Genomic DNA, 19,648 nt, shown 5'->3' with positions numbered 1-19,648 from the left:
TTTGGAGTCAGACTGTGGGTGGAGAAGCCAAGGGACCAGGACAGTGTTTTGTCACAATACAGAGAAATGCAATAACAACCGTGGCTGACAATGGTTATGCTTCCTGAGTGTGCCGGCCTCTGTGCAAAGCAGCTGGTGGCCCAGTACTGCTCACTACCCGTATCTGCTGCATGGGAACGGGGCCGAGCGGCTCCGAGGTTTGTCCTGGGTCACACAGCTGACTAGGGAGGCTGGGAGGCAGGTGTTGGCAGCTTGTGGCCCCAGGTCCTCAGAGGCGTGTAGGTAAGTAGACAGGTGAGAGATGAAAGATAGATGATAGATGATAGATAGATAGATAGATAGATAGATATAGATAATATAGATAGATGAGTAGATAGATAATAGAGCTAGATGATGGATGGATGGAGAGGTGATAGATGATAGATGATAGATAGATAGATGATAGATAGATAGATAGATAGATAGATAGATAGATAGATAGATAGATATAGATGATAGATAGATGGATAGATGATAAATAGATGATAGATAGATGATAGATAGATAGATGATAGATATAGATGATAGATAAATAGATAGATAGATGATAGAGATAGATGATGGCTGGATGGATAGATGGGTGGATGGCTGGATGGATAGATAGGTAGGTAGGGATACTGGTTCCCAAGGAGAAGAGAATAAGTCAGTGAGCACCCCAGGAAGCCATACAGCACTGGTGAAAAGCGGCCGGGGTGGGGGGCTGGACTCCAGGTGGACCCTGCACAGACAGCCACACAGCTCGGTGCTGGTTTCTCTGCTCCGAAGTGGCCCAGCGCGACTGCTTCTCCGTCTCTGCTGCAGCCGGTGTTTTCACTTGTTGGTTGTACCTGACTCCAGGTGTCTCAGGGCTGTTTTCAAACCCGGGCTATCCTACAAGACCAAGGTTGCCAGGAAAAAATAAGGGAGGCCCAGTGACACTTGGATTTCAGATTTTTAAAAAGCTTGCACAGTATAAACGTGTCCCGTGCATCTGGCTCATCACCTGTTCTTTATAAATAAAGATCTGTTAGGACACAGCCACGCAGAGACCCGGAGCTCTCACAGCTGAAAATACTACAATCAACCCTTTAAAAAGCTTTTGGCCTTTGAACTATGACCCCAGTACTGTCCTGTTGGTCTCTTTCCAGAAAATCCCTCCCCTTATCCCAGATAGATGTTCTTTCCTTTTATCCTCTGGCAGGGACATATCTCTGCTTTTAATCTTAATAAATGAGATAAGCTGATAACACACCTTCACAGGGAAGAGTCACTGGGATGCCAACGTCAGGCACATGGGCAGGTGGGCTGCGTTTGACTCCAGGTACGGAGAGGCCGCCGGGACCCAGGGCTGGCAGCTGAGGCGCTGCTAGAGCCGGAGTCGGCAACTGTGAGTTCTGGTACTTTGTTGCCAGTTCATTCCTGCTGTCACGTTCTGTTACTTTGTTGCCAGTTCATTCCTGCTGTTGCCAGGCAGCGCTCAGAAGGAGTCCACCACCTAGAGCATAGTTCTTTAGACCTAACTTGCTCTAGTTTTCTAGTCCATTTAAGAAACTCGCCCTCATTTTCACTGTCTGGCTAAGTTCAACCAGTTCCTACTTGGTGGTTAAATCCACAAAGATCAACAGGACACAGTTCTTGTCTCTGCGTGTTTCTACCTGAAACACAAGGGAAAGGTGCCAAGTAACGTAGTAAATGATAGAATAGACCCAAACAGAAGGGACCCAGGGACAAAGAGGGAGACTTCCTGGCGGCAAAGAGCCAAGACTTAGCAGCTGAAATGTCAAGAGAGACTGAAACGGCTTTTCTGCCAGAGAATGTGTAGGCAGGGGCCTGGAGGACCCGAGAGCACAGCTGTCCTTGGGGATGTGGCCTCCAGGCCCCTGATGAGCTGATCAGGGGGGACTTTGTTTGCAAAGGAGCTTTCCATGGAAGGTGATGGGTTGCGGAAGGGCTTTGGCCTGGGGTGGGCAGGCAGGTGTCACAGACGCCGCTAAGGAAGGGAACACGAGAGGTGAGGAGTTCGGGTGTGAGGCTACTGCAGTGGTCCTAGCTGCGAGAAGATGAAGACGGTGGGGGATTACGGGGCTCTTTTGGAAGGACAGGAGAAACACTCTGTTCCCTTTGCAGACAGACGATTCACCATCATGTATGTTAACACTGCTGACTCTGAATGCGTTCACACTCCCCAAAACAGACACCTGGGGAACGAGGCTGGCTCCACCTCCAGCATAATGTTCTTTATAAAAGGAATGGTTTTCGGAAAACGTGTGGCCTGGCATGTGGTTTGCAGGATGGGGAGGCAGGAATAGCTGCTCATTGTCACCAAGACCCCTGGGCTCCACCAGGTCCCGTTCTAATTAGGTTTCTCACCTCGCCTGCCTTCAAAAAGTGTTTTCTGTTCTGTTCTCACTTCCCGAGAACTAGTTTTCCTTACCAATTAGCACCTGAGGGTTATTCATTCCACCAACAGATGGTCCTGACACAGAGCCTCACGGTGAAAGAGTTTGGGCTTTTAATCAGTGTTCTCTGTGCACATGGACTCTCCCCCCCACCCCCACCCCGCGCCAAGAGCTGGGCCCCGGCTCTTCAGCGAGGCTCCCACCAGGAGGCTCAGGGGCACGCTGTTGGCAGACGGAACCTCCCTCCCGTCTCCCCAGCACCACCCCACGAGGCACTCAGGGAACTTGAAAGGCCACAGAGGCTGGGGACCAAGGTCTCATCAACCTGCTGATGAGGGTGTTTACTGTCTAGTGTGTCCACCACCTGAGGCCACTCAAAACGTGCCACTTTCTCCCACAGCCCAGCTGAGCTGCGCCGTCACAGATGGTGAGGCACGCGTGTCTCCGGGCGATTTCAGGCATGTCCTCCCGGATGCCACCTCCCAGCCCGCGACATCACTGCGGGCCTGGTCTGCACCACGTTCCACTGGCTGCCAGTCCACATGCGTGTCCCCTTCCTCGGGGTCTTGTGCTGCCGTAGACACGCAGGTAAAGCGACGCATGGCCCAGGCTCCTGGCCTCCTGGAGCTCAGTCTGGGGACAGACACCAGCCTGGTGCTGGGCCCGGGGCACTACCCCCGGGGGCGGAGGCTTCCCAGAGGAAGAGACCGCGGTCCCATGAGCCCGGCAGTGAGGAAGAGCCATCCTAACGCCGGACACATGTCCTGAGGCGGGGCCGGGTGACCACCAGCCACACCAGATGGCCACGTGGCCGCAGAGGGCTCCATGTCCCCGGCCTGTGGGGCAGAGGCGGGACGCCATCCTAGGTGCCCACTCCACTTTGGACGATCAGACCGGGAGCAGTAGCCCCAAAGGGCCACGCATTTGGCAGGATTTCCCGCCGCTTGTTTCCTGGGCAGCTGCTTTGCAGAGGCTGACGTTGGTCAGACCACCCAGACAGCTGTCCTCGGTGTGGCCAGGAGCCAGCAACAGCGCCACCTGCCAGACCTCCTCTTCGGAAGCCCTCGGGGGTCGCGATCTGCCGTGGTGACCCTCCAGGGCGTCCCCAGGCACATTCACGCCCACAGCCCTGGGGTCCCCGGGCCTGGCACTCAGTCCTCACCATGCCCCTCCCTAACCACCTCTCCACGCCTCGGCGTCGCCTCTGTAAAGTGGGGTGTCAGAGTGACCAGGGGGCTTGCCGGGACTGGAGGTGCTGTGGGAGGCGCCTCCCCCTCCCCCGGGTGTCCCCGCTCAGGCTGCTGGGACAAGGTAGCGCAGACGGTGGCTTAGAGACAGCAGGTGTCTCCCAGTTCTGGAGGCTGAAGTCTGAGATCGGGGTGCCGGCGGGGCAGGCTCGGGCCAGAGCCCTCGCCCTGGTCACAGACGTGTCGTATGTCCAACCAGGGGAAGAACGCTCTCCGGGGCCCCTTTATAGGGCAACACCCTGAGGACCTAACTGCCGCTTAATATGATCGATGGGCAGGAAGCGTGTCAACGTGTGACTTTGGTGGACGCCCGAACAGTCCGTCCCTCGCAGTTGGAAACCAGCCGTAATTGACCGTTGTCAGAGCGCTCCCCTGCGGTCCTGGGCCACCTCTCTGCTGGCCGCAGGGGAGGCTGTTGCCAGGACGACGAGCCCTGGATGTATTTGGTAGTCAACTCGCCCCTTTCCTGCCCCGAGACAGGCTGAACCATCTCGGGAAAGCGTGGGAGTGTGCCCCACAAGGGGTCTGTGACCTTGCTCTGGCCCCTGCTTCCTGCGCCAGGGGCCACCTGTTCCTCCTGGCCCTGCTCTGCCCGGAACCCACCTGAGCTTGGTTCCACCTGGAGCCGATCACCTGCCACCCTTCCGAAAGGCCTCCAGCCTAGGTGCACACCCCAGGCGAGGCCTGAGAACGGCCTCCTGTCCGGGCGGCGCGGCTGGCAGGGCCCTTCCACACCTCAGAGGCTGGAGCAGAGGCCAACGGCTGCCCTGAAGTCTCTACCAGCCAGCGTCCTCAGAAAGCTTGTCGTTGATTGAGGAGGCCCCCGACAGCCCAGCTGGATTCCCAGGGTAGCGAGGCTCAGACCTGTCCTTCTTGGTCGCAGTGATGCACCAGCTCTTCATGCTTCCGAATCCGTTCGCCCCGGATTGCTATCGAGATCGTGCCTGCGGAGCCTGAGATAGTCTCTCTCCCCCAAGGAGTCAAGAACTTGGTGGGGGTGGGGGAGACACCGTGGCTCCCACTTGTCGTGGGAAGGACAGCCTGGAACCCGTGCTCCTGACTCACTCCAGGCCGGTGCGAAGTGCTTTCTCCCTGAGACCGTGACTGCAGCAGCCACACCGGTGCTGCAGGAATGCCCTGGTCCACACGAGCCTTCAACACTGTCTCCTGCACAGAGACGTCGAGTCAGTCATGGGACTCTCAAACACTGGCAGGTGAGGAGGACAGACGTGGAGAACGGTCAGAGGAGTCAGTGAAGCACTCTGCGTGAGGGAGGAGGTTCTGATGCAGGACGCACAGTTTTAAGAGCCACGTCTGGGGGTGTGGCCTTGCAGCTACCAGTGTGCAGTGCATTCTGCTCTCCTCAGAGCCAGGGGTCACAGCTCTCTCTCCTCTGTCACCGGGGCGGGTGGGTTCCCGGTCCGCGCCACCATCCCCGCTAGAACACGACGTCTTCCAGGTCCACGAGTCCATGCTCTTCCACGTAACTGACGACTTCACTTTCCGTTTCGACCGAACCAGTTTTCTGCAAAACAGAACATCCTCTTAGCTCTTTTACAGAACTCATTTCTTCAAACTTCTTTTTAAAATTTTTTTTCTTTATTGATTTTAGAGAGAGAGGAAGGGAGAGGGAGAGAGAGATAGAAACATCGATGAGAGAGAACACCGACTGGCCGCCTCCTGCACGCCCCCCACTGGGGATCGGGCCCACAACCTGGGCATGTGCCCTGACCGGGAATCGAACCTGCGACCTCTTGGTACAGGGTCGAGGCTCAACCACTGAGCCACACCAGTCGGGTCCTTGAAACTTCTGGACAATTGTTTTATAAGTCTGTTTTGCTTCTAGGAATAGTAAATGTTCACTGAAGACAATGTGGAAAATAAAGTAGAAAGAAGACCAAAAATTACCCATGAGCCCATCCCCCAAACACAGCCCATGGGGCCTCCTTGGCCCTTTTTTCCTGCATATAAAGTTATCTTTACAGTTGTGAAGTCAAGTGAATCCACACTTCATAAATAATTGATTTCTTTCTGTGTAACATTGTACACTGTTTTAAATTCTATTACATGTGCTGTGGCATCATTTGTAACAGCTCCGCCACATTCTGTCTGCAGTTTACATGTGTTACGTCCAGACTCAGTGATTATGAATAATGCCATATTAATTAGAGAACTGTCCACTGGGAGAGACCACGTGCCTTCCAGGATGTGCAGGGCACTGCTGAGCTGGGCGGACCACACGCGTGGGCTCTGCGTCTGCACCTGGAACACCCTGACTTTCCCTCTCCGTTACTATGGTAGAAACCGGAGGCCTCTGGTGCAGGGTCGATGCTCAACCACTGAGCCACACCCGCCGGGCGACCACTGGTTCTTGTATGTGCCCTGACTGGGGATTGAACCTGCCACCTTGGCGTATCGGGACCACATTCTCACCAACTGAGATACCTAGCCAGGGCAGGATAAGATTTTTTTACAAGAAGCCTTTTTTTAAATTACTGCTAAAGGCAAACGTATCCCTCTTTCATGCGTCCCTTCACCCCAAGTAGCCGTCCTTTGAATGTCACCATTTCCAACCTGGGTCTGAACAAGCAGAGTGTGGCTCAAGGAGAGCTCGGGGGGCCGCGGCCGTCCAGCCCAGACCTGGTGCCCAGCCACGCTCAGAGGCCTGGTCCTAGTTACAGGCGGAGTGCTCTTTCCCACCAGCCAGATGCTCCCCAGAGGTCTGCCAGAGCCTCGCTGCCGAGGCCACTAATGGGCCTCCTTGTCGCCCTGGTAGCAGAGGTTTTGCCTTTGGAGGTAGAGACTGAGGCTCTGCCAGCTGTGCCCAGCTGTGCCCTGGCTCCCAAGCTCTCCCAGGTGCAGAACCTGGGCAGCAGGAGAAAAAGCAGGAGGCAGTACTGGCTTTTCCCAATTCTACCTGCTAGCTGTCTTGCTCTCCTCTCCCCCTCCCCCTGCCCCTCCCCCTCGTCCCTACATGGCTCTGCAATGTGAGAAGACGGCGGTTGTCCGAGGAGCCTGGCATGCTGAGCCCTGACAATAACCTTTGCTTCTTCTGAACCCAGCTTACCGACCCCCAGGTTGGTGTTTTGCACACCTGACTTGATTTTAGTCCACCACAAGCTTCAAGCGTATATACGATGAGCTCTTAGTTTCTTCCACCAGCCCCAGGGAATTAAAGGCAGGCTCTGGGGCTCTGCAGGGAACAGACAGGACAGAGGCCTTCAGCCGGCTTCTCAGGGCTGACGACAGGCGGTCACAGCAAGGACAGAGAACGCCGCTCAGAGGGCCCACGACAGTTCCTCACCCGGCCGCCCACCTCCGGACAAGCTGCGGTTGACGAGAGCACACGGCGGTGCCCCGCTCGCGCGAGCCTGGGGCGGAGGGCAGGGCCACTCCTGTCCCCTCCACCCTCTCTTCACTGGGTTGAGAGGACTGCTGTCCAATCATCCCAAACCCCGCGGTCACGGCTTACTGAAATGATCCGTTTGGTGTTAGACGGACCCTTTCCTGTCCCTACCACGAGGCGCCGTTGGTTCGTCTGATCATGGGTGTTTTTAGACAGAAAACTGAATGTGTTGAGAAAACTGCTCCATGTACAGCCGAGGGCTGCTGCAGGTCCGGCTCTGTCTGTCTGTGTGAATGAAGTTTCGCTGGCGCTCATTTGCATATTGCTCTGGCCGCCTCACAGGACCGTGTACCTAACGCGGGGGAGTTGCGGAACCATTGCGCCCGAAATCGTCACCCTGGGTCTCCTCCTAGAAAAGGGGGCGGAGCCCTGACCAAGCAGCTGCTGGGTTCCAGGGCAGGCCCGCCGAGCACAGTGCCATGACCACACCGAACAGCTACGCGGTGCCGACAGGGAGGAGAGAACACGCCACAAACACACGGTGTCGTGGTCACAGGTCAGGCTCGGTCCTGTTCCGAGGTCGCTTCCCCCAGACCGAGCCGGAACACACCACCACCCTGAGCAAGGTCCCGGCCTTTTCTGCAGAAACTGGCTCTCAAACGTGTGTGAGCATGAAAAACACCTAGAATAACAAAAACAGCCCTGAAAAAAATGACATTTGGATGCCTGACGCTCGCTGGTCTCCAGGTTTACACCGAAACTCCCCTAATTAAGACAGTGTCGTACGGGCATAAAGACAGACAAATGGGTCAATGAAGCCACACGGAGAGTCCGGAAGGAGACCCTCACATACACGTCGACTGATTTTTAACAAAGATGTCACGACGATTCCCTGGGAAAGTGATCTTCCCCCCACCCCCCAAAGTTGCCGGACGACTGGAGAGCCCTGGGTAGGTCGGCGTGCGGGTCCCCCGCGCTCTGACGGGCGTAAAGGGCCCGAGCACGCGCGTGGGTGGAGAGATCATCTGCCTTCCTTCTGGTCCTTCACACCAAGGAGCTGAGGAATGTGCATCTGAAAATCTTGGTTGATGAGGACACCCCTGTGCAGAAACCCAGACCCTCACAGCGTCAGGCCTGAACCAACTACGGGGCCCTCTCGCCGCGGCCTCTGACTCCTCAGACTGCGAAGTCAGGGCTCACGGGCTCGACGGAATCGCCCGGGGTCGGTTCAGAGGTGGCCTCACAATGTGACTGGTGAGGACGCTCGGCATTGAGCGGGACCTTTCCAGAATTCAGAGGCAGGAATGGGCACACAGAACCAGTCCGCCAGAGCGCCACAGACAGCCCCCCGCCTCCCGGGCTAAGATCCCGCCTTACAACACGGACCGCCAGCAACTCGGTGGCAGATCCCTGGGGACCCAACCCTGGGCAGACAGGACCCAGCCGAAGCACCGTCGACGTTACCTCGTAGTTAATGGTTGCGATGAAAACTTGAATGTTCCTTTTTGGTGTTGGAATCGGGGGGAACAACTTGGTCCACACGTGACATCTGAAAGCAGAGTAAAGGAGGGAATCAGGGCCTTGCGGGCCGCTCGGAACACCAGCCTCGGCTCCTGCAGGACCCGCTGTCGGGGCTCTTCAAATCCGTGTTGACGCCCTGGCCAGTTTGGCTCAGCAGTTAGAGCGTGGGCCTGTGGTCCGGAGAGACCCGGGTTCGGTTCCCGCTAAGGGCACGTACCTCGGTTGCAGTTTGTCCCCGGCCCTGGTTGAGGTCGTGTGGGTGGCAGCCAGTCGATGTGTCTCTCTCATGTCAATGTTTCTCTCTCTCTTCCTCCCTCTCTCCTACCCACTCTATCTGCAAAAATGTCCTCAGGTGAGGATAAAAAACAAACAAAAACAAAAGAAAAAATAAAATATAAAAGCCCAAACTGGGTGAGGGCTGAGACCCTGTCCTGGGGCCCCCTCGTGAGCACCCACTGAAGACTAAAATGAGAGGAGGGTGGATGGGGCCGTTCCCCACTCTCGGGCGGGTCACCAGATCTGGGTGACATTTCTAGACTGTGTCTGACCCAAGGACAGTCAGCCCCTCGGAGACGGATGGCCGCAGGGGAGGGCTGGAGTCGCACCTCATAACCAGGTTCCCACGGGAGGAACTAGAGTGGCCGCAGCCTCGTGGCCGCCTTCCTTCAGCAGATGTAAAAGGCGTGTGGACAAAGGCAGCCACATGCTGAGGGGCCGGCCGGGGGTAAGGCACCAAGGGACGGACGGTGGACCGACGCACGCGCTCAGAGCGGCTGCAGGCCGGACGCGGGCTGTGTCCCTGTCTGAACTGCCTGCTGGTGTTCCTCTCTCTGATTCGGTTCCCACTCATCCCGGAGAGGTTGTCCCCAGGAACAAGAACCCGAGCGGATTCGGCCCGCAGGGGGCGCCCAGTGCAGATACCTACGTCCTACAGGTGAGGGAGAGGACGAACAAGCAGATGGTCGCCATGAGAAGGAGCAGGATCCATTCCGTGGAGGGCTTCTGCTCATCACTTCCTGACGACAGGGAAGGAAACCGGAGCTGGACTCAGGGACAGGAGAGATGGTGGTGGGGGATGGGACTGGATGGTGGTGGGGGATGGGAAGCTGGGTGGACTGGACCAGGGAAGGAGAGATGGGGGGGGGGGATGGGAAGCTGGGTGGACTGGACTCAGGGACAGGAGAGATGGTGGTGGGGATGGGAAGCTGGGTGGACTGGACTCAGGGACAGGAGAGATGGGGGTGGGGATGGGAGCTTGGGTGGACTGGACTCAGGGACAGGAGAGATGGTGGTGGGGAGGGAAAGCTGGGTGGACTGGACTCAGGGACAGGAGAGAGTGGTGGTGGGGATGGGAAGCTGGGTGAACTGGACTCAGGGACAGGAGAGATGGTGGTGGGAATGGGAAGCTGGGTGACTGGACTCAGGGACAGGAGAGATGGTGGTGGGGATGGGAAGCTGGTTGGACTGACTCAGGGACAGGAGAGATGGTGGGTGGGGATGGAAGCTGGGTGGACTGGACTCAGGGGACGAGAGATGGTGGTGGGGATGGGAAGCGGGGTGAACTGGACTCATGGACAGGAGAGATGGTGGTGGGGATGACGCTGGGGGAATGGCCTACTCAGGTGTAGACAACGAGAAGACAGAATGAATGAGAAACAGGAGAGTAACCAGGAGAGATGGGGGTGGGGGATGGGAAGCTGGGTTGGACTGGACTCAGTGACCAGGAGAGTGGTGGTGGGGATGGGAAGCTGGGTGGACTGGACTCAGGGACAGGAGAGATGGTGGGTGGGGGAATGGGAAGGCTGGGTGGACTGGACTCAGGGACAGGAGAGATGGTGGTGGGGGATGGGAAGCTGGGTGGACTGGACTCAGGGACAGGAGAGATGGTGGTGGGGGATGGGAAGCTGGGTGGACTGGACTCAGGGACAGGAGAGATGGGGGTGGGGGATGGGAAGCTGGGTGGACTGGACTCAGGGACAGGAGAGATGGTGTGGGGGATGGGAAGCTGGGTGGACTGGACTCAGGGACAGGAGAGATGGTGGTGGGGGATGGGAAGCTGGGTGGACTGGACTCAGGGACAGGAGATGATGGTGGTGGGGATGGGAAGCTGGGTGAACTGGACTCAGGGACAGGAGAGATGGTGGTGGGGATGGGAAGCTGGGTGACTGACTCAGGACAGGAGAGATGGTGGTGGGGATGGGAAGCTGGGTGGACTGGACTCAGGGACAGGAGAGATGGTGGTGGGGGATGGGAAGCTGGGTGAACTGGACTCAGGGACAGGAGAGATGGTGGTGGGGATGGGAAGCTGGGTGCACTGGACTCAGTGACAGGAGAGATGGTGGTGGGGGATGGGAAGCTGGGTGGACTGGACTCAGGGACAGGAGAGATGGGTGGTGGGGATGGGAAGCTGGGTGGACTGGACTCATGACAGGAGAGATGGTGGTGGGGGATGGGAGCTGGGTGGACTGGACTCAGGGACAGGAGAGATGGTGGTGGGGGATGGGAAGCTGGGTGGACTGGACTCCGGGACAGGAGAGATGGTGGTGGGGATGGGAAGCTGGGTGGACTGGACTCAGGGACAGGAGAGATGGTGGTGGGGGATGGGAAGCTGGGTGGACTGGACTCAGGGACAGGAGAGATGGTGGTGGGGATGGGAAGCTGGGTGGACTGGACTCAGGGACAGGAGAGATGGTGGTGGGGATGGGAAGCTGGGTGGACTGGACTCAGGGACAGGAGAGATGGTGGTGGGGGATGGGAAGCTGGGTGAACTGGACTCAGGGACAGGAGAGATGGTGGTGGGGGATGGGAAGCTGGGTGGACTGGACTCAGGGACAGGAGAGATGGTGGTGGGGGATGGGAAGCTGGGTGGACTGGACTCAGGGACAGGAGAGATGGTGGTGGGGGATGGGAAGCTGGGTGGACTGGACTCAGGGACAGGAGAGATGGTGGTGGGGATGGGAAGCTGGGTGGACTGGACTCAGGGACAGGAGAGATGGTGGTGGGGATGGGAAGCTGGGTGCACTGGACTCAGTGACAGGAGAGATGGTGGTGGGGGATGGGAAGCTGGGTGGACTGGACTCAGTGACAGGAGAGATGGTGGTGGGGGATGGGAAGCTGGGTGACTGGACTCAGTGACAGGAGAGATGGTGGTGGGGGATGGGAAGCTGGGTGGACTGGACTCAGTGACAGGAGAGATGGTGGTGGGGGATGGGAAGCTGGGTGGACTGGACCTCAGTGACAGGAGAGATGGTGGTGGGGGATGGGAAGCTGGGTGGACTGGACTCAGTGACAGGAGAGATGGTGGTGGGGGATGGGAAGCTGGGTGGACTGGACTCAGTGACAGGAGAGATGGTGGTGGGGATGGGAAGCTGGGTGGACTGGACTCAGTGACAGGAGAGATGGTGGTGGGGATGGGAAGCTGGGTGGACTGGACTCAGTGACAGGAGAGATGGGGGTGGGGGATGGGAAGCTGGGTGGACTGGACTCAGTGACAGGAGAGATGGTGGTGGGGATGGGAAGCTGGGCAGAGTCGCAGGCGCTGGCTGATGCAGGGCAAGGAGCTGGGCCCTGAGCCCCGGTTCCTCCCCGCACGGAGGGGGCGCCACACCCACCGCGCATGCTCACTGGAGCGCGGAAGGAAGTGACGGGGACGCTCTTCAGCTGTCAGCATCGTCACTCGGTCGGCAGAGATCTGCGGGTACTTCTACGTACTTTGCCTACTTAGTGACCAAACTGCATTACAACCAAAATGTCTGTAATGCCAACAAAAGTTGGAAACTGAACTTGCGGGGCCGTGAACACAGACGAATACGTGCACGGAACGGGGTGGCATCGACCCTGGGCCGTGGGCGCACTGCAGTCTGACCCTCAGAGCAGCCGGCTGCTCACACCCATTTCACAGCCTGGAAAGCAGAGGCAAGCGCCACAGCGTCCCTGTCCTACCTGCCCAGTCATACCTGCTTCTCATCTGTCCGGAAGACTCTACACGGGTTCCTCGAGGGGCTTGGAGGACAGCTTGGGGGCGGGGCGTGTGACTTTGTAAGGTACTAGAAATGCATTCGAGAAACCCGAGGTCATTCACTCGTGTTGCAAATGGTGTTGGAAGGGGTCACTTTCCACACTCAGCCAGCGCGGCCGCACCCCGGTGAGGACTTTCAGAACCCCAGACTCACACTCGGCACACAGATCTAGGTCTGTTGGCAGGCAACCCCCTCCTGTTTATAACTGGGTCAACAGACAGGTCAAGTTCGGGTCCTGCAGAAAGATGGAGCAGTGGTGTCAACATTATCAGGGTCACACAGCCGGCGCCACTCCTGTCTACAGGGTGCGACGCCCCGTGGCCTGACGTGTAGGGGCCAGTTGATAGTGCTGTTGGCTCCCGCCCATGATGACTCGTGTCTTTTTGGCTGAACCCCTCTCTGTAGCTGCTCACTCAGCTCTCGCTTTGCCAAGAGAAGATTCTCGCCGAATTAGCAGAAGTATAGAGGCTGCTGATTTTATTTCTCCATCGAATAAAGGTGTCGGCATATGCAAGGTACGCGCGGGCAGCAAAGGAGCAGGAGGTCATTTCTTGGGCCTGGCTGCGGCCGTGTCCCGGTGCCGAGGACAGAACCCACCGCCGAGATCAGGGCCAAGGTCAGCTGCACCGCGAAAGAACGCACAGGCAGGTAAACTGAGGGCCGGACTGTTTCGCCTGCTCACCAAACAGAAACGACTGCGGGTCATCTGCTGCTCAGCTGTCGGTTGATGCAAAATACTGAGCGTCGGTCACATAAATAAGTGGCCTGGAAACTGCGCTTCCTCTAACCCCGGGTCGTCGGCACGAGAGCAGATTCCCCTCACAGTGCACGTCTTTGGCTCGAAGTGATTCCATCGCAGCGCTCTCGGGCTGGGCTGCCCTGGAGGGGCCGTGCGCTTGCCTTCTGGAGTCTCTGGACGCGGAGGAGTTCTTCAGAACCAGTGTTTCCAGATAACCTGAGCTTTGGCTCTGACTCAAGGAGAAACTCAAACTGTTTCTTTTCAGGAAACTGGCGGCACAGTGTGCGGCTGAACAGAACCGAGCTCTAGAAAGAGGAAGTCTCCGGGCCTCCCCCGTAAGCCCTCCAGGCTCCCCCTCATCCCGAGGGCTGTGCAGACATTGCCCACGGGGAGCCCAGCTGTCTGCTTGCTGGTGACTTTGGCTTCCATCATTTTTGACATCTAACCATTTGACCTTGAGAATAAGGCAGCTCATGAAAATTCCGTTGTTTCAGAACCGAGAGAAGAGGAGGGGGCGCCGGTGGTGTGTAGTGTGATAGGCTGGTGGCAACCGAGCCGGAAAAACCGAGGTCTGGACCCCGCCCAGTCCCAGACCTCGTCCAGCTCTGTCTCTGGGGCTGGGACCGAGGTCAGGTCCCTCCCCCCGGGCAGCAGCCTCCCTTGCGCTGGGATGCTCTGGTCTGCAGAGCACGGAGTGCTAACTCGGGAGTCGGTTTGATTCCGGGCCTGCCCCGAACTGTCCGCACCAGTAGGAACTTCCGTGCTTCCATATTGAGCTGGACCTGACTTCAGACTCAACGACAGGTGTCAAGGGAGCAGAGCTAATCCGTGGACGGATGGGCCCCTGCAGCGAAGCGGTTCTGTGCTCCCAAAGCAGCGGGTGCTGGGAGCAGCTCCCGGGCCAGCGGGGCCGCTCACTGGGAGGGAGCCAAGGCGTCGGCCTAGGCGGCGGGGCGTACCTGCGGTCGGTCGGAGGGAGAGGCTGGGGAGTCCTCCGTGAAGGGGCCCCAGGTGGGGTCACTGGCTCACCGGCACGCACCTGGCAGAGCCGACATTCCAGGTGGGGCGCCCCGTGAGGCAGCTGTTCATGGACTGTGGGCCTGCCCTGGATCTGGGGGACGGGGAGAGGACAGCGAGACAGCCTCAGAGCGCAAACCGGAGAGCAGCCCGGGACACAGCCGACACGCAGCACTTTCACGGGGACGCCAGCTCCAGGGAACCAGTGCCCGGGGCACACGGAGGCCCTGGGTGGCGGTCAGGACACACTGAGGGTCTGCATGCCCCTCCCCCCCGCCCCGGCCGGACTAGACCTGGTGACGCTGACCGGAGAGGTCCCCTGTGCCAATGCTTCTCCGCCGGCTTCCCCACGGCGCGCAGAGGGCAGGCCCACGGGGGCCCAGCCACCAGGACCTGCTTCCCTTTCAGGGCGCTGAGCCTGCTCCGTGAACTCGCCGAAGCCGCTGACCGGCAGCCGCAGAGGCCGCAGTGGGCACTGAGCCCTGAGCAACCAGGCCGTGGGGGGCTGAGCCTGGCTCTGCCCCTGGCTACTGAGGGGACCTGAGCCAGGAATCCGGCGTCCATGGCCTGCTTTGTGCAGTGAGGCAAGGACAGGGCGAGTCAGTATATGGAAAGTGCTCAGCCCGGTGCCAATACGTAGGTGGTGCTCAGTACATATTAGCTATTCTGATCGTGATGAAGATTAACTACATTGTATCAGAACCAAGGCGTCCTGAGCTGTCCCTCACTCAGCAAAGCACGTCTAGAATCCAGGCGCTGTCTGAGCCCTGCAGACCGGAGCAGCAGTAAGTGCCTGGAGGGACAGGAAACAGCCAACAGGCCCTGGGGGGCAGGGAGGGCCATGGGGCAGGGAGGTCCCAGCCCACGCCCACCACCGTCCAGCTCCATCACTCTTGGTGGTTCCTTAACCCTCTCAGCCTCTCTCTTCTCATCAACCACAGTCTGTGTGGTCCGGGGACTCCTGTGTTTGTGCAGAGACACAGTTAACGTAGGGGACGGAGCCTAGCACAGCGCCTGGCCCCTTGGCACAGCCCCTCCTCCCTCTAAGCTGTCATCCCTCTGCGGGACCCAACGTGGGGCAGAGGCCCGCGGGAGAGGCCACTGTGAACCCCACAAGCGGTGGCCAAGCCTCACAGCACAGCTGAAGTCCCTGCTCCCGACATTGGGGGAAGACTCTGGAAGCTTCCCGCTAGACCTTCTTCAGGCCAATGGCACCGCCACCAGGGTGCCGTTGTCCTGCCCCCTGCTGGGGACCATGGGGGCTGCCAGGCGTGGTCTAATCACCTTGCAGCCACAGGAGTCCGGGTGAGAAGAAGTAGTTCTGGGAGTCCTAGGGGGCCCAAGTGGGTTTTCAGGTTGCTTTGGGGTCAACTTTGTATTTCCCAGCCAGTTTGGGTGACTGCTGTCCAGAGGCCCCCATCTCTCGCCCCACAAAAGCTCCAGAATTTGCAAAATGCGTTCACAAGTTGAGAAACAGAAGAAGGTGGATGTCGGGAAACCTGATTTGGGCTCTCCCCAAATATCCCTTCATCTGCCCCTTCCCTGGCTCTCCTGCTTCTCCGCTGGGTGGGAATTTTAAAAGAATCCTGTAAAGTAGAACAGAAGAAATAAGAGTGAAGAAGAAAGAGGACGAGCGGGCACAGGACTCGGGGCAGGGGTTGGAGCTACGGGATGGGGGCCGGACCCCGTGGTGCACAGTAAGGAGACAGGTTAGAGGCATCACAGGTGGCACCACCCCCAGCTTCGGATTCGGGTGCCGGGTTTTCTCACAGTCACAGCTCGTGAAAGCCAAGTTGGAGGAAAAAGGGCAGAGTTCCCAGTTCCTCCGTGTTCATGGACACGTATTCCAGCCCAGCCCAAATCCTACGCGGCCCCTGACCCGCCCCAACGGGGCAGTTTTGTCCCACAGCCGCCGGCTTGGCGCAGGCGATGGGGGTTCGCTGCGGGGAGAGGCGAGGCTCAGCAGGGAAGGTGCTCCTGGGGTCAGGACACGGAGTAAACAGGTCAGGAGCACAAGCTGGCCAGGAACAGAAGAAATGCAGAAGTTAAGCAAGTCTAGAAAAGAGGAAGACTCAACAAGTGGGAAGTTGGCCACTAAGATAAGACCTAGGAGCGGCTGAGGAAGGGTAGGTGATCACCGGCGCTGATAAAATGAAACTGCTAATTCTATTTTTAAAAAAATACACGTATTCCTGGCTCTGGAAATCCTAGCACAGAAGGCTGCGACCAGTAGAAGTTTCAGACAGGCAAAGAGCTCAGGCCTGTCCTCAAGTGCTGTCCCCCAGCCTCCTGACCTCGGGGGGCCTCATGGGACGCCAGTGCCGGCTCCTCCCTGCTTCTCGTCGATCAAAGTTCCTCTCCCTGGGTCTCACTCCTTATTCAATAGCCGTGGGCTCTGATGGGTTAATGAAATCTGCTAACAGACTCACAGGGCGCCTGTCTGAGAAAGTTAGCCCGTAATAGCCACTCCTTGGCTGTTTGGTAACGATGGCGTTATTTAACATCCCTGCTACTACTAAGGTGGAGTTGATACTATCTAGGAAAGAGGGGTTTGGTGTTGGAATGAACTGGAAGGTCTCAGCACTCTGTGTGCGAGACAAGGGGCAGGGCAGGAAGGTTGTCTGCAGGGAATGGGCGGATTGCGAGCCACGGTCCCAGCTGCACCCTCCAGGGGTAAGGGCAGCACCCATAAGGCGTCCCAGGGGGCCCGAACTTCCCAGTGTGTTGCTTAGTTATCTGGCCAGAGATGAAAAGTGTGCATTGACCGAAGTCACCAATGACCCTACACCGAGCAGGGGAGTCCATTCCAGAAGCGACGGGTTCACGAGGTGGGTCGTGACATGGATGAGTTCACCTTCATGGAAAGGGTGGCAGCGTGTGTACCGGGCTCTGCCACAGACGATGCCCACGAGGAACCCTGGGGGGGGGCGATGAGGAGCCCAGTTCCCCACTAGGAAGGCGTTAGTTGGGAAACAGTCATGAGGGAGCGTGCTGGCACGGAGAGTGACAGACACATGGAAAACCAGCTAAAACAAACTCTGCTGATGGTCCCGAGCTGGCTCTCAGCACCCGTGTGGCGGGCCGATGGGGAGAGAAGCCGCGAGAAGGGCAGCGTCGGGGGAGCTCAGGGGGCCCTCCCCCTTTACAGGTGAGGAAACTGAGACCCAGAGAGGTGAGGCAGGGCTGACTAGGTCATGGGCCGCCACACCTGGCACGCGGTCGCTCTCTGTCCCCTGCAGTGGTGACAGGAGGTCACGACTCCTTCTGATGACCTGCAGGAGCCTGGGACGCCCTCTCCGCAGAGCCCCTGAGTGACCTCTGAATACGATGTGAGTTGTGCAGTGTCGTCTTCTGCCGTCTCTAACTCAGGTCCTGGCGCTGGACAGATCTCTGATGTCTCATCTGTCTCTCCCTCCCCGTCCAGGTCGTAAGCATGTAGGGGCAGGGGCAGGGAAGCGCCGTGTCGCAGGGGGCACAGTCCCCCGCGCCCAGGCTCATCACGCCCGTGCTCCCGCGCGAGGCTCCGGTGTGCTTCCCGCCACGCGAGTCCTCGCGGGCCCAGCAGCGCCTGCTGTCTGCACCCAGGCTGCCTGGCTGTGGCACACACGCCGGGCACACCAGCTGTTTTCCATCTCCTTCTCTCACAAAGTGCCCGTGGGTGCCCCAGACGCCCAGGTAAAGGCAACCACGAGGTATGACTTTCCTGTCCACAAGGTGCAAGGCCATGTCTCCAGGTCACAGGACCACCACGCGGCTCCGTGAGAAGGGCGCGACCCCCAGAGCCGCCACTGGGCACTGCCTGGCCCCCCACTGATGCGGCGGCGGACACAGCGGTCATCAGGCCGAGGAAACCGCTCAGCTCGGTGGAAAGCAAGAACAGAGGCAGATGGAGGGGGCGGAGCCGGGCTCTGTGGGCTCTGAAGCCTGCTCGATTTCGGAACGTTCCTCAAGGAAAGAAGCGAAAGTCTGCATCCCTGTCGGGCTCGGGAAATGATAGAACTGGAGAGGGCGTTAGTCATTGCCAGGTGCCGAGAATGGAGGAGAGGGAGACAGACGCAGGAGGGACCCCGGGGTGATGGAACTGCCCTGCTTCGTGACTGTGCTGAGGGACACATGGACCGACTCGTGCGATAAAATCCACACAGAACGGCCCCTTTTCCACCCATCCCCCAGCGCCCTCCCGTCCGGCTACCCTCAAGATGTTCTGTCTCGATGAGTGTTTTTGTTCTACTTGTTCATTTATTTTGTTTTGTAGATTCAGTTGTTGATGTTAGATCCAATGATTGCCATTTTAGCGTTCGTATTTTTGTATCTTTTCTTCTTCTTCTTCTTCTTCTTCTTCTTCTTCTTCAAGAAGACCCTTTAACATTTCATGTAATGCCGGTTTGGTGGTGATGAACCCCTTTAGTTTTTTCTTGTCTGGGAAGCTCTCTCTGTCCTGTGATTCTAAATGACAGCTTTGCTGGGTGGAGTATCTTGGTGCAGGCCCTTGCTTTCTGTCACTTTGAATACGTCTTGCTCTGTGGTCACAGAGCAGTCATGGGGCAGAGCCAGCACAGGGATACGGTCGATAATGTTCTGCTAACTGTGTGCGGAGTCGGACGGGGCGGGCTCTGTCAGGGTGCTCGCGCAGTACGTTACGGAAAGTCTAGTCACCGGGGCGCACACCTGAAACTACTATAATGTTGTGTATCAACTGTAATTGAAAAGTTTAAAGTGATGATGCTAAGCAAAATAAGCCAATCAGAGAAAGACAGATGCCACATGATCTCACTTATTTGTGGAACAGAATGAACAAGGTGGGCTGATGAACGAAATAGACCCAGAGACACAGAAAGGAGTAGGGTTCAGACTGACAGACCTCAGAGTCGGGGGACTGGGGGGGATGGATGAGATGAACCAAAGAACTTATGTGTACGTATGCGTAACCCATGGACATAAACAGCAAAGCTGGGCAGCGGGGGGATGGGAAGGAGGGTGTCTAGCGGAGAAAAAGGAGAATATCTGCAACAAAAATAAATTAATAAAAATGGGAAAGAAAAACAAATTGATTAGGCCATCGCACAGGCCTGGGGACACGCAGGAAGGCGATGAACCCTGAACAGGCTCAGCGGACGGCGTCGATGCCGGTGTCCGGGCCGGCGCCCTGCACGGCGGCTTGAACGGGGCACGAGCTACGCCTGCCGACTCTGCGGCAGGCCTGACGGCGCACATGCGTCTGCCGCCGTCCCCACATTAAAAACTCAGTGGTGACAACTTGGACCGAAGTAGAATCGAATCGTCTGGAAAAGACTTCGGTCTGGGGTTCGGGCAAGGCTGGCGCTGACCAGGGTCAGCGCATC

General features: G+C 57.8%; 1 protein-coding gene across 1 annotated transcript in view; it reads right to left on the bottom strand.

Moving 5' to 3' along the window:
* Positions 1-4,982: 4,982 nt before the first annotated feature.
* The window catches only part of IL5RA (interleukin 5 receptor subunit alpha), a 32,311-nt gene continuing 17,645 nt past the window's right edge, over positions 4,983-19,648 (bottom strand). The window contains exons 10-12 of the mRNA XM_036266539.1: positions 9,457-9,547; positions 8,475-8,559; positions 4,983-5,189 (exon numbers count right to left, since the gene is read on the bottom strand). Of these exons, the coding sequence (XP_036122432.1) occupies positions 5,103-5,189; positions 8,475-8,559; positions 9,457-9,547 (263 nt within the window). The 3' untranslated portion in view covers positions 4,983-5,102. The remainder of the gene's footprint in view (positions 5,190-8,474; positions 8,560-9,456; positions 9,548-19,648) is intronic.

Source organism: Molossus molossus, unplaced genomic scaffold, assembly GCF_014108415.1.
Source record: "Molossus molossus isolate mMolMol1 unplaced genomic scaffold, mMolMol1.p scaffold_m16_p_18, whole genome shotgun sequence".
In the NCBI taxonomy this organism is placed as follows: domain Eukaryota; kingdom Metazoa; phylum Chordata; class Mammalia; order Chiroptera; family Molossidae; genus Molossus; species Molossus molossus.
Note: the sequence above shows the minus strand (reverse complement) of the source record. Positions and strands in the feature narration are given on the sequence as shown.